The sequence below is a fragment of the Cololabis saira genome, chromosome 11, assembly GCF_033807715.1.
Source record: "Cololabis saira isolate AMF1-May2022 chromosome 11, fColSai1.1, whole genome shotgun sequence".
In the NCBI taxonomy this organism is placed as follows: domain Eukaryota; kingdom Metazoa; phylum Chordata; class Actinopteri; order Beloniformes; family Belonidae; genus Cololabis; species Cololabis saira.
Window position 1 is genome coordinate 41,446,738 of NC_084597.1, and position 12,345 is coordinate 41,459,082.

The 12,345-nt window shown below is 43.0% G+C and overlaps 1 protein-coding gene across 3 annotated transcripts in view; it reads right to left on the minus strand.

The window, feature by feature from the left end:
• Positions 1-12,345, minus strand: part of slc12a2 (solute carrier family 12 member 2) — a 69,740-nt gene that overhangs the window by 14,431 nt on the left and 42,964 nt on the right. For 2 of the 3 annotated variants that reach the window (XM_061734530.1, XM_061734532.1), the window contains exons 17-22: positions 7,379-7,519; positions 7,118-7,224; positions 5,366-5,445; positions 4,323-4,466; positions 2,264-2,311; positions 159-278 (exon numbers count right to left, since the gene is read on the minus strand). In XM_061734530.1, the coding sequence (XP_061590514.1) occupies positions 159-278; positions 2,264-2,311; positions 4,323-4,466; positions 5,366-5,445; positions 7,118-7,224; positions 7,379-7,519 (640 nt within the window). The remainder of the gene's footprint in view (positions 1-158; positions 279-2,263; positions 2,312-4,322; positions 4,467-5,365; positions 5,446-7,117; positions 7,225-7,378; positions 7,520-12,345) is intronic. The other variant, XM_061734531.1, reaches the window with a different exon arrangement.

Sequence of the window (12,345 nt, forward strand, 5' to 3'; positions counted from 1 at the left end):
TTTTCAAAGCTCCATCTTTCCAGATGTGGCTCCAGCCCTGGCGGGGACCGAGCTGGAAGCAGCCTGGTCGGGAGCCAGGATTTAGTTTTTCTGCTTTATAAATCTTTTATAGTCATCTTTGTGCTTCTGTGTGCACCAGAACCAGCTGTGTTTCTCACCTCCGTCATCAAACAGCCACCAGACGTCCACCGTGCCCTTCCCCTGCTTCTTCTGGAACTGCTGGCTGGCCTCCAGCAGCCTCTGGTCAGACACATTCAGCGGGACCATGGGACTCTTGTCTGCAGGGACGGTTGCCCAACACACACCAGCACACACACACACACACACACACACACACACACACAAAACGCAGATGCGTGAGATAAACGCTCACTGGCTTAGAACAGAACAGTGTTTCTGCAGTGTTTATTGGCTTGTTGGTCCAGAAACTGTGGTACAAGCTGGACAGAAAACGGACAGCGAGAGGTGTCGTGTGTTTGAATGAAGGTGAAAGGAAGGAGGTGTGATGGCGAGCACTCACAACATGTAACACACACTTCCAATAAACGCGAGTCATGAACAGCGTTTCCCCTGCAGAGTCAGAACTGGCTACTTTATCAGTTTATCCATCTACTTATAAGCTTAAAGGGGACCTATTATGAAAAACAGGGTTTTTCTTGCTTTAACATATATAAAGTGGTCTCCCCTCAGCCTGCCAACTCAGAGAAGGAGGAAACAACCAGATTCTGCAGTGTCTGTACAGCCGCCCGGATGAGCCGTCCAGTGTGATGTGGATCTACGAGCCAATAAGATTCTGCTCCCGTCATTACGGAACCAAAATGTGATTTACATCAGTTGCCCTCCGATGCGAGAAACCACGCCCACAACTAACTCCACCGGCCGGAGCTTCCACCATTTTTTCTGTAGCGGTGTATCGTGTCATTCAGGCAGCCAATCAGCACAGAGCCTCATTATCATAGCCCCGCCCACTCAGAATCCTGCATAGATAATGAGGTTAGAGAATGGGAAGATAAAGACATGGCTTAGAGCTAGGGCTGGGCGATATATCGAGATTTTAATATATATCGATATATTTTCAAACACGATATGGTACGAGACAATATCGTTTATATCAAGAGAATTTTATTTTTTTTAATGATTTTGATATAGCTTATTTTGTGACAAATTGACTTGAATGTTTTATTTGAGATCTGCACAAATGTTTTGTTATTTGCACAACTGTCAACCTCAGTGGAAAAGTCTGCCTGTTACTGTCTACATTGTATTAATTGCACAGTGTATTTTAATTTAATTGTTATGCAGGAAAGGGATATTTGTTTTATTTTATTCAAGAAGCATTTTTATTCTATATATGCAGGCAGTTTATTTTTATTTAATTTGTTTTATACATTTTGATATTGTGCAGACCTCTGTTAATAAAGGAACCTGTGTGACATTTGGCACGAGGTTTGTATTAAAACTGACTGTTTTTTTAAGGGTTTGCCTCAAAAAAAAACTAAGCTAACAGAGATGCTATGCTATAATGCTTTGGGGGAAACCCCAATTATGGCACAGAAAAAATATCGATATATATCGAGTATCGCCATTCAGCTAGAAAATAGAGATATGAGTTTTGGTCCATATCGCCCAGCCCTACTTAGAGGCAAAATGTCTAATTTATTTAGCAAAAACAATCAAAAGCTTGTTTTTAAGACATTCAAGGCCTGTTTAAAATAGGTATTAGATGCCATAATAGGTCCCCTTTAAAATACTAACTTATCCTTTCTTTTTCTTAATAAGCCCCATATGTTGTGATAAATGCCAGGGAAGCACTGTTGGACCCGCGCAGCGATGGCATGGACTGAAACTGTGAACAAGAGAACAGATGAGCAGTTTCATCCTGGAAGAGAAGGCAACAGAGAACCGTCACCTCCAGAGAGAAGCAGCAGCCGAGCAAACACTCGGGACACCTCTGAGGAAGAGAAACCCTCAGGGTTCCCCACTGCAGAGTCGGCTCAAGTCAAAGGCACTACCACACACAGCAGAACCTCACACCGAGCCCAGCTAGAAGACTGTTAACAGGAGAGCAGGAGGAGAGAAAGACTTGTTACTCCCAGAGAAGCCGGAGACGCACTTCAGACAGAGATGGCGACAGTGGGGCAGGAAGACTTTACCCAAGAGAAACCAGGCGACACAGGCGAGAGGAAGAGGACAGAAGCACACGCGAGAAAAGGAAAAGCATGAAAACACAGAGAGAGAGAGAGGGGAAATGATGATCTCCTGCCTTTTTTCAACAGGGGCTGAGTTGGAGCTTTGCCATCGTCATCGTCATCTGGGGGAAAAAAATGCAACAAAAAGGAGAGAGACATCATCATATGTGAAGTGAAATGCTGAACTGATGTCTGTGATCGGGAGGAAGACTTCGTCTTCACTGTACACGGGAAACCTCCGACACAGAGCCGGGCCTGATTGGTGTGCCTGAACAGAGCAGTAGAACCCGGGTACGGTGGCTCTGAGCCAGGACCGTCTCGTTAAACCAAACTGGTTTCCGCAGGCCTTCGTTAAGCAGCCATCGGCAACATGTGAGAGGGATACATTCCCACGAGTCACTCTTAATTCCCCGGGCCTGGGTGGAAATGACTGGATTGCTGGAAGTTAACGCCACATACCGATTCTGTCTTTGTGACAACTCGGGGGTGGGGGGTGCTTTGGTTTTAAGAGGATTAGCCAAAGCGAAGAGTTCGGCTTCACTTTGATGCTTCTTGGATCTTCACTGAGCTACTTTGTTCAGAGTGTGCGGTCCGCCCTGTTTGCAGGTATTAAAAACTGAAACTTTTAGGCTTTAAATGCACATCTGTGCCAGATATGACCTGAACCACGGCTTACAGGCTCAGGAGCAACAATAGAACCTTAGAATAAATATCTGGAGCTTCGTTAAAATCAAACTAGTGCTGATGCTGATGTACCTTCAGCGTGCCACACAGCTGGCGTCACAGAGGAGCACACTGCAGTTCACTGCGTTTAATCTGCTCACAAACCTTTGATCCTAAAGACGCAACTTGGGACATCCAGTTGTTTCCTCAAAGATTTGACCAGATAATCAGAGTTTACTAACTTCTTTAAGGGTGTGTTTGATAAAAACATGAGAAAGCATATTAGGGAAACGTATCGATAACACCAGTTGAACCCAAAGGGTTCACATATATCCTCCCGCTGGTGACACTTTACTCCGGACCTTTCATTTTTCAGACGACTTTTTACTTTTACTCCTTACATTTTCACCCAATTATCTGTACTTTTTACTCCTTACATTTTAAAAACAGCCTCGTTACTCTATTTCATTTGGGCCTTTAATAAAAACTATCCAGTTAAATTGCTCCATCCGGATAGAGTGAATTTGGTTGTGGTTGTTTCAGATGTTCTTGTCCAGTTTTGTTCTTAGATCCGTTCCCTCAGATTCCTGCAACTAAACTTGGATGTACATTCCAATAAAGGTTAGGATAAATGATAACTTGCCTCTGAAGTTTGACTTTTTGCACCATTACAATACTTATAGGCAACTAGTCATCATATCTGCTGCTCTCTGAAACACATGTTAATGCTCAATAGTACACATATATGCTTCTTTAATATATTTGCATTATACTAACATGCATTAATTTTCAATGGCTTTTGTCCTTAATGGCTTTTCCCCCTTACATTACTTTTACTTTTATAGTTTAAGTAGTTTTGAAACCAGTACTTTTATACTTTTACTTGAACTTAAAAAACAAGAGCTGATACTTCAACTTCTGCAGGAGTATTTTTAAACTCTAGTATCTATACTTGTACCTGAGTCATGAATGTGAATACTGAAGACACTTCTGATTAATCAACATGAAACTGGGGATAACCGATTACAACTCGTAAGAAAACAAAGCGGCGCTTGTTCCATGTTTGCGAATGCACAGTTCTACGTAAAGACCCGGCTGGTTCTGCTGCTGCGGGCCGACCTCGCAGCAACTCTTCCCACCATGTGGACACGGTCGTTCACGTTGTTCACGCGCAGAACTCTGTCAGACAAACACAATGCAGCCGAAAACATCTGCACACTAACAAACTAGGCCCGGTGGGAAGACCGGGGTCCAGGGTCTCCGGGCAGACTTCCTGTTTGTGTATGAGGGGGAGCGGTGGGGGGGGCAATAAAGGAAGCCATTGATGGATTAAGAAGGCTTTAGCACTTCTTAAACTGATTTGTTGAGCCTGTGTGTACGCACACACGTGTTCAATGACATCTTCCCTCTCAGCTTCAGGTGGATGGTGAAAGAAAATGAGAAAAGGAAGAGAAAGCGAGGAGCCCGGACCTTTCTGTACCGCTGGGCTGTTCTGAAGGCTGGTGGCCTTGGAGGACAGCTTGGACGAGTCGCCGTCAGAGTCTTTGCTGGTGTCGATGGACACGATCACATCCTTGGTTCCCGAAGACTTCTCCTGGGAGGACAGCAGATCATCTGGCCGGAAATGGGAGGAGGGGGGCAGGCGGAGGGGAAAGTGTGGGAGAAGAGAGACATTTAACAAATAAATAAACAGCTGACTAAAGTCGGAGGATGAAGAAGAAACAAGGGTGCAAGTTCATGAGCTCGGCTGTTGATCAATACGATGATAAACAACAACAAAGGCTTAAAAATGTGCAGAGAGGTTGCTCCTAATTAGCAGAATGATAAACACTAGATTTGGGATTTTCTGTGTTTTCCCCAAAGTGTGTTTCCATACTGCAAAAACTCAAAATCTTACCAGGAATATTTGTCTTATTTCTAGTTAAAATGTCTCATTTTTAGTCAAAAGAAAATCTCATTACACTTAGAACAAGACTCATCACTGGAAAAAACAACAATTTTCACCTGTTTCAAGTAGATTTTCACTTAAAATAAGTAGAAAAAAGATTTTTTTGCCTTTAATGAGAAGATAAATATTGTCCCACTGGCAGATTTTTCTACTTATTTTCAAGTGAAAATTTACTTGAAACAGGTGAAAATTGTAAAATAACAAGTTATTTTTCTGGTAATGACTCTTGTTTTAAGTCTGATGAGACTTTTTGACTAAAAATGACATTGCCATAATGACATGACATTTTAACTAGAAATAAGACAAATATTCCTGGTAAGATTTTGAGTTTTTGCAGTGTAGGTGTTTGTTGCACACTTCCCTTTCTCTAAATGAGTTTAAACACCAATTTATATGAAACAACGGCCTCAGAAACAGTTTTCCGTAAAACGGAAAGAAAACAAGGCTTTATATGGGAAGTTCCTGGATGGCGTTCCTGGGGCCAAGGCGAGCGGCACAAACTTCAACGCTTCAGACATCAGCTGCATTTTTAAATGTTTCAGAGTGTTTGTCACACGTTGGATACCTTGTCCTTGGATGTGGGACACGTCCAGCCCTTCCTTCAGGCGTAGGATCACGGTTCCGAACTGGAAGTCAAAGGCATCGCTGACAAAGAGAACATAGGAGAGTGTGAGCAGCGGACACAACATGGAGGATACCAGATACAAGCACAGCGGCGCCGTTTCCTGCCTGGGCTACACACCCGGGGGAGAGCCAACAAACACGTTCCTGAGCGCATTAACTGACTCCAACACTTCTGACCCGCGGCTCTAAAACCTTAATCCAAAAAGTGGGCTCCGGCCTCACATGACCGCTTGGTGCTTTAGCAGGAAAACAGATTTATGGGTGACGAGAGCGACTCCAACCCAGAAACAGCTGGACAGAAATGGAGGAGCAGCTGTTCTTACGTTCACTTGAACACCGTATCGTTGGTGTTTTTTTAATCTCACCACCTTCATGACTATTTCATGTTTCAGCCCTGGAACACAATAGCTGGTTCAGCAGGGTTGTTTCGGGCCTCAGCTGGTGATTGAGTACCGGAGTAACGTCCACGTAAGGCTGCGTCTTTGAGGCACAAACAAGGGAACTGTGTCGTCCCTCAGACGACACAGTACCAAGAACAGTCAATCCCTCAATCCCCGATCGACCTAATGACAGATTACAGATGTGACAGATGTGGGGGAGCTTCGTCAGCAACTCCAACACACAGCTGCAGTCACGACTGACGCTTGAAGCTTCACGAAGTGGAGCGGAGCCCCGATCCGTTCCAGATGTGGGGTGAAACATCACTCAGTAGAAGCGTGTCTCCTCAACAGGCAGCTCGGTACTCGCCATCTTTTGTCGGGGGAAATGGACGCCATGTACTTCAGACAGACCGAGAAAATTAACATCTGGACAAGGATCATCTCAGACTATCAAAAGGAGTCTGAGCAAAGACTACGTTCTGGAGTCCGGATCTATCTGTGGAGACCGAATCCCAACACATCCAGCTCGATTCAGAAACACCCGTCGCCTCAGGAACGTTATCACTGCACACCATCTGCTGCTTCACAGTTAACGTCTCGGAACAGTCAGTAACTGCGTTTCCATGCATCAATAACCCTTTTAAAACCCGAATATTGGCAATAACCCGAATTTGCACGGCCATGTAAACACCAATAACCCCTTTGAATAACCCCAATTTGCTCATATTCAGGTTTTTAAAAAACCCAATATGAGCCCTGGGTTACTCCTATTAAAACCTGAATATTGGGTCATGTAAACACCAAACGGAATATCCCCATCAAACGGAACATGAATTTGTTTTCTGCACATGCTCTGTTCACAAGGAATCCTGGTCTTTTGAGTCCAGGAAGTTCTTATAAACACGGAGAAACCAAGACCAGGAGGAGACTAATCACTTCATAAATGTAATGAAGGATATGAACATTTCTGCATTTGTAGACGGTAGAAAGTACCGGGATAGAAGATTTACAAGAAGGTGAGAGAAAAGTTGCACGAAGCAGCATTTGTTTTGAATTTGGATACAGGAAGAAGAAGCAGAAATGACGGGAATTGTGTCATGATGTTCTCCGTGCGTCGCTGGTTTGATCCAGATATCCTGAATGATTAATCACCATGGAAACTGAATATTCTGAATGTTTCAGTAACCGGAATATTAGCAATAACCTGAATTTTGACTGCATGTAAACGTAGTCATAGTTAGCTCTCCTCAGAGCACCAGTATGAGTTACTGGTGCCGAAGGACAGTCCAGTTCTTAGCAGCGCCATCACTCACTGGATCATACTGATGTAGGTCTCCACGTTCATCATGTCTTCGTCCCGCCAGTCGTTCTTGAAGCCCATCACCAGGGTGTTCGGCCGCAGGCGCCCCAAGCCAGCAGCCTGAAGAAAGAAAAAACGCAGATGACCGACTGTTCACCTCTGAGGCCGCTTACATGGCTGCATGAGGACTGAGAACATGAACCGGGATCCTCCCAAACAGCCTCAGTTTACCAGACATGATACTGTGCTCGGCCGGGGGATTTCAGTGTCCCACCTGCAGCAGGTACTGGGTGCCCTGTCTCAGGTCCTCAGCAAACACTGGGATGTAGAAAGCCTTGGCCTCATTCTTCAGCAGCCAGCGCTGGAACCGGGTCTGGTCGGTGGCCAGGTCTTTGAAGTTCGGTCTCCTGTAGCCCTGAGAAGACGCACACAGGGTTAATACAAACACCAGGAAACTGGACCACGTTACACCGGTCATGAAATCACTACACTGGCTTCCAGTGAGTCAAAGGATAGAGTTTAAAATCTTCCTGCTGGTCTACAAAGACCTGAATGGTCTTGGACCAAAATACATGGTTGATCTGTTAGTTCCTATGAAGCTCCCAGACCCCTGAGGTAGGGCTGGGCGATATATCGAGGATAGCCGATGTATCTCGGCTTCTACTCTGTGCGATGTACAAAATGACTCTATCGTGCATATTCGAGTATAAATTTTCATGCATTTTGCTTTTAGTCGCGGGCATTAAATGACAGACTTTTCTCACTCTCTCGTCTCGTCTCTCCTTCTGAGACATAAAACAAGCGCACCCTGTCACACATGTCAGTCACGTGCTGTCGTGTGTGCATTATCATTGGCCCCTGACCAGCTGCTGGTGTCAGCGCTGCGGTCCGGGACCGCCGCTCACTTCTCCGCTTTAACTTTAACTTAACTCGGCCTGTTTGCGCCGTGAGCTCATCTGCGCGGTTGCTACGCGCGGCGGACTCTTTTCAAAGCTAACCGGCTTAGTAAAGACGGGAGGGGATGTTTTATCCTTGCCGCTCAGCGTGACACGCGCAGCTGAGCCTTTAGGCTGATTTATGGTCCCGCGTTACACCAACGCAGAGCCTACAGCGTAAGTGCGCGTCGCCGCGTACCCTACGCCGTAGGTTCTGCGTCGTTTTAACGCGGAACCATAATTCAGACTTTTCTCTTCCAGAACTGAGAAACGTCACCTAGTGTTGCTTAAATGTGGCCACATGAAATTAATCACTATCATTGAAACAAAGTCAAACAAGACTATATGAGGTCATATTTCTAACAATAAGTGAAAGTGATGCAAAGTAAAGGAGGAGAGGATGAAACATTGCAGTCCCTGCACCTACAATTTAATATAAAGGTGCTCTAAGGGGCCCCTGCTGCTCAGAGCAGCTCATCCTGGTAAAACCAGGACCAGAACATGTTCTTAGCAGATGTTCTTCAGACTGGGAGTCAGAGATGCAACGTGCACTTTTGAAATTACACTTTTTATGTTTGTGCCACTCACTGCTTAGTAACTGTTTATGGGGGTATTATTGTTCCAATATTATTTGTGTGTGCGTATCTCAATCTGTGTGTGCGTAAAAAGATTTGTGTGTCTGTATTCAGATTTGTGTGTGCGTAAAAAGATTTGTGTGTCTGTATTCAGATCTGTGTGCGTAAAAAAAGATTTGTGTGTCCGTATTCACATTTGTGTGTGCGTAAAAAGATTTGTGTGTCTGTATTAAGATCTGTGTGTGCGTAAAAAGATTCGTGTGTCTGTATTCATATTTATGTGTGCGCAAAAATCAGCCGGGAGCTCTCGATTGGCTGTCTTTGCACACGTGGATTTTGACACAGTTCTGCCGCGGTAAATCTGTAAAAAGATCTGTGTGTAAAACGATTTGTCCGTATCTTTTGATTTGCCCTGAGCTCGGACTCACAGGCTCACGCCAGGCTACAGTAGCAATGCAGCCTTCACACCACTAGTCGTAGCTCTCAGTCAGTACGTTCACCTGCAGCAGTTCCATCGGGGTTTTGAACATATTATTGGACATTGTTTGGACTTTTATACTGCATGCAAACACCTGAACCCCATCTACTTCGGACCTATGTCGGACATTTAGTAATCGGGTTGCATATGGAGTAAGATAACTTCCAAAAAGATGTGTCCATGTTATAACTATTCGTATTCATAATGATAAACATTTGTATGTAAATAAAAAAAGTTGTACTCAAAATGCTGCTGTCACGCACATGAGTCTGATAAATTATTAGGTTAAGAGTAAGAAATTAGGTAAGAAATTGACCTTTTACGTCTCATTTATTCATTCACACACGCACTAATATATTTGGGAAACAGTTAGGCACCAAATATAATATATTTAATTTTCTCAGATGGCAAAAATAAGAACTTTATTGATCCACATACTGTAGGAGTAATTCATGTCATATTAGAGAACAAGGTAGTGCCGAAAAAACAATATATAGCCTATCCCCCCTCACAAAAATAAGAAAAATATATTTTCTCATCAACAAAGCATATTTTACATAAACATATTAAAAAATGTTCAAGTAACAAAATAACATATTTGAACAATTCTTCAGATTTTTTCAGTTCTTTTATTGTATGAAAAATGGTTCAAATGTGTTATTTTGTTATTTGAAAAAATTTAAATTTGTTTTGTTGATGAGAAAATATGTTTCTCTATTCTTATTTTTGTGAGGGAGGATAGATTATTGTTTTTTTTCAGCACTACCTTGTTCTTTATAGCTGATATAAAATGAATTACTCCTACAGTATGTGGGATCAATAAAGTTCTTATTTTTGCCATCTGAGAAAATTAAATATATTATATTTGGTGCCTAACTGTTTCCCAAATATATTAGTGCGTGTGTGAATGAATAAATGAGACGTAAAAGGTCAATTTCTTACCTAATTTCTTACTCTTAACCTAATAATTTATCAGACTCATGTGCGTGACAGCAGAATTTTGAGTACAACGTTTTTATTTACATACAAATGTTTATCATTACGAATACGAATAGTTATAACATGAACACATCTTTTTGGAAGTTATCTTACTCCATATGCAACCCGATTACTAAATGTCCGATATAGGTCCGAAGTAGATGGGGTTCAGGTGTTTGCATGCAGTATAAAAGTCCAAACGATGTCCAATAATATGTTCAAAACCCCGATGGAACTGCTGCAGGTAAAGTACTGACTGAGTGCTACGACTAGTGGTGTGAAGGCTGCATTGCTACTGTAGCCTGGCGTGAGCCTGTGAGTCCGAGCTCAGGGCAAAGCAAAAGTTACGAACGCACAAATCGTTTTACACACAGATCTTTTTACAAATTTGACCTATTCCCCCTTTTTGTATGAAAGTTTAAAATGAGCATATATTAATGCAGTACGAACAAGAATGTTTTAATGTAGACATATAGAATCATCATACTGGTGTAATTGTAGCATTAAAGTGTTAATTCAAGGCTAAGGCAAGATATCGAGATATATATCGTGTATCGTGACATGGCCTAAAAATATCGAGATATTAATGAAAGGCCATATCGCCCAGCCCTACCCTGAGGTTCCTCTGGATCTGTTAGTTCCTATGAAGCTCCCAGACCCCTGAGGTTCCTCTGGATCCGTTAGTTCCTATGAAGCTCCCAGACCCCTGAGGTTCATCTGGATCTGTTAGTTCCTATGAAGCTCCCAGACCCCTGAGGTTCATCTGGATCCGTTAGTTCCTATGAAGCTCCCAGACCCCTGAGGTTCATCTGGATCTGTTAGTCCCTATGAAGCTCCCAGACCCCTGAGGTTCATCTGGATCTGTTAGTTCCTATGAAGCTCCCAGACCCCTGAGCTTCATCTGGATCTGTTAGTTCCTATGAAGCTCCCAGACCCCTGAGGTTCATCTGGATCTGTTAGTTCCTATGAAGCTCCCAGACCCCTGAGGTTCATCTGGATCTGGTTTGTTGTGGTTCCAGAACCAGAACCAAGCAAGGTGAGGCAGCGTTCAGTTATTCTGCTCCTCACCGGTGGAACAAACTTCCTGTAGACCTGAGGTCTGCTCCAACTGTAGATCCTTTAAATCAGGATAAAAACATTACTATTTACTCAAGCGTACTCCTAAATTAAATACTTACCTGCTGTACTCTACTGCCCTTATTTTTAACAAGTTGTGTTTATTATTATTTTACCTCTTTTATCATTTTCTCATTCATATGTTATTTAAGCGTACTCTTAAATCAGCAACTTGTGCTTTTTATTATTTTACCTTTTTTTCCTCATAATTCATTTTATTTGTTATTTATTTTCTAATTGTGTCTTGCTGCTTTTAAGGTTGATGTAAAGCCCTTTGAATTACCTTGTGTTGAATTGTGCTGTATAAATAAACTTGCCTTAATCTCCATCTATCAAGATGCTAGAAGGGGGGATGATGCTATTAAGGTAAACTCTCAAATAAATCTGATGTTTTTGGCAATAAAAGCCTCTAAAACTGAAATAGTCAAATGTTCTCCGGTGTCGAGACTTCATGATGGGCAATTCAGACAGCAGAAACAGTTAAATAGCCTTCTGTTGTTTCCTCAACATCGTTGGGTTAAAGAACTATGAAGATTAACATTCATGAGGTTTAAAAGATGACTGTGTGGAAACGAAGCTTATTCATACTAGTACTATAAAATATAAAATATCTTTGTGGATCCTCAGTGCTGCAGACCGAGTCCCGACCTATGGCACGTAGCGGCGCGTCATTCACATCCTCCTGCAAAAATCTCTGTCCTTCCTTTAAAGTTTAAAAAGAGAAGTAAAATCCACAACAGTCATATTCTTACTGTCAACCTTTTCATAATTATACTAATATTTTATCCATCATCTTTGCTTTTCTCGCTGCTGCTACCAGAAGACCTCCCTCACAGGGTCAGTGTGGTCTCTTAAAGCTCCAGCCCGATTCTGTCACTTCACCAGGAACCTTCCCCGAGATGAAACCGGGCTGCATCCAGACTCCAGCTGAGTCAGAGCGGACCGGAGAAACGATCCGTGTCCTGAGAGACATCAATGCAATTAAAACTTTGGATGAGTTAAACATGACGAGGGTGCAGAGAGGCGTTATGTGGGTCAGAGTCATCGATCCGACTCTGCTCTTCTGTACAACTCAAGTAAACTCCATCGTCTAAATGTTGCCTAGTTCAGGAGAAGCTGGATTACTGCTGTGCAGGTGAACGTGCAGCTGCATGTTTCT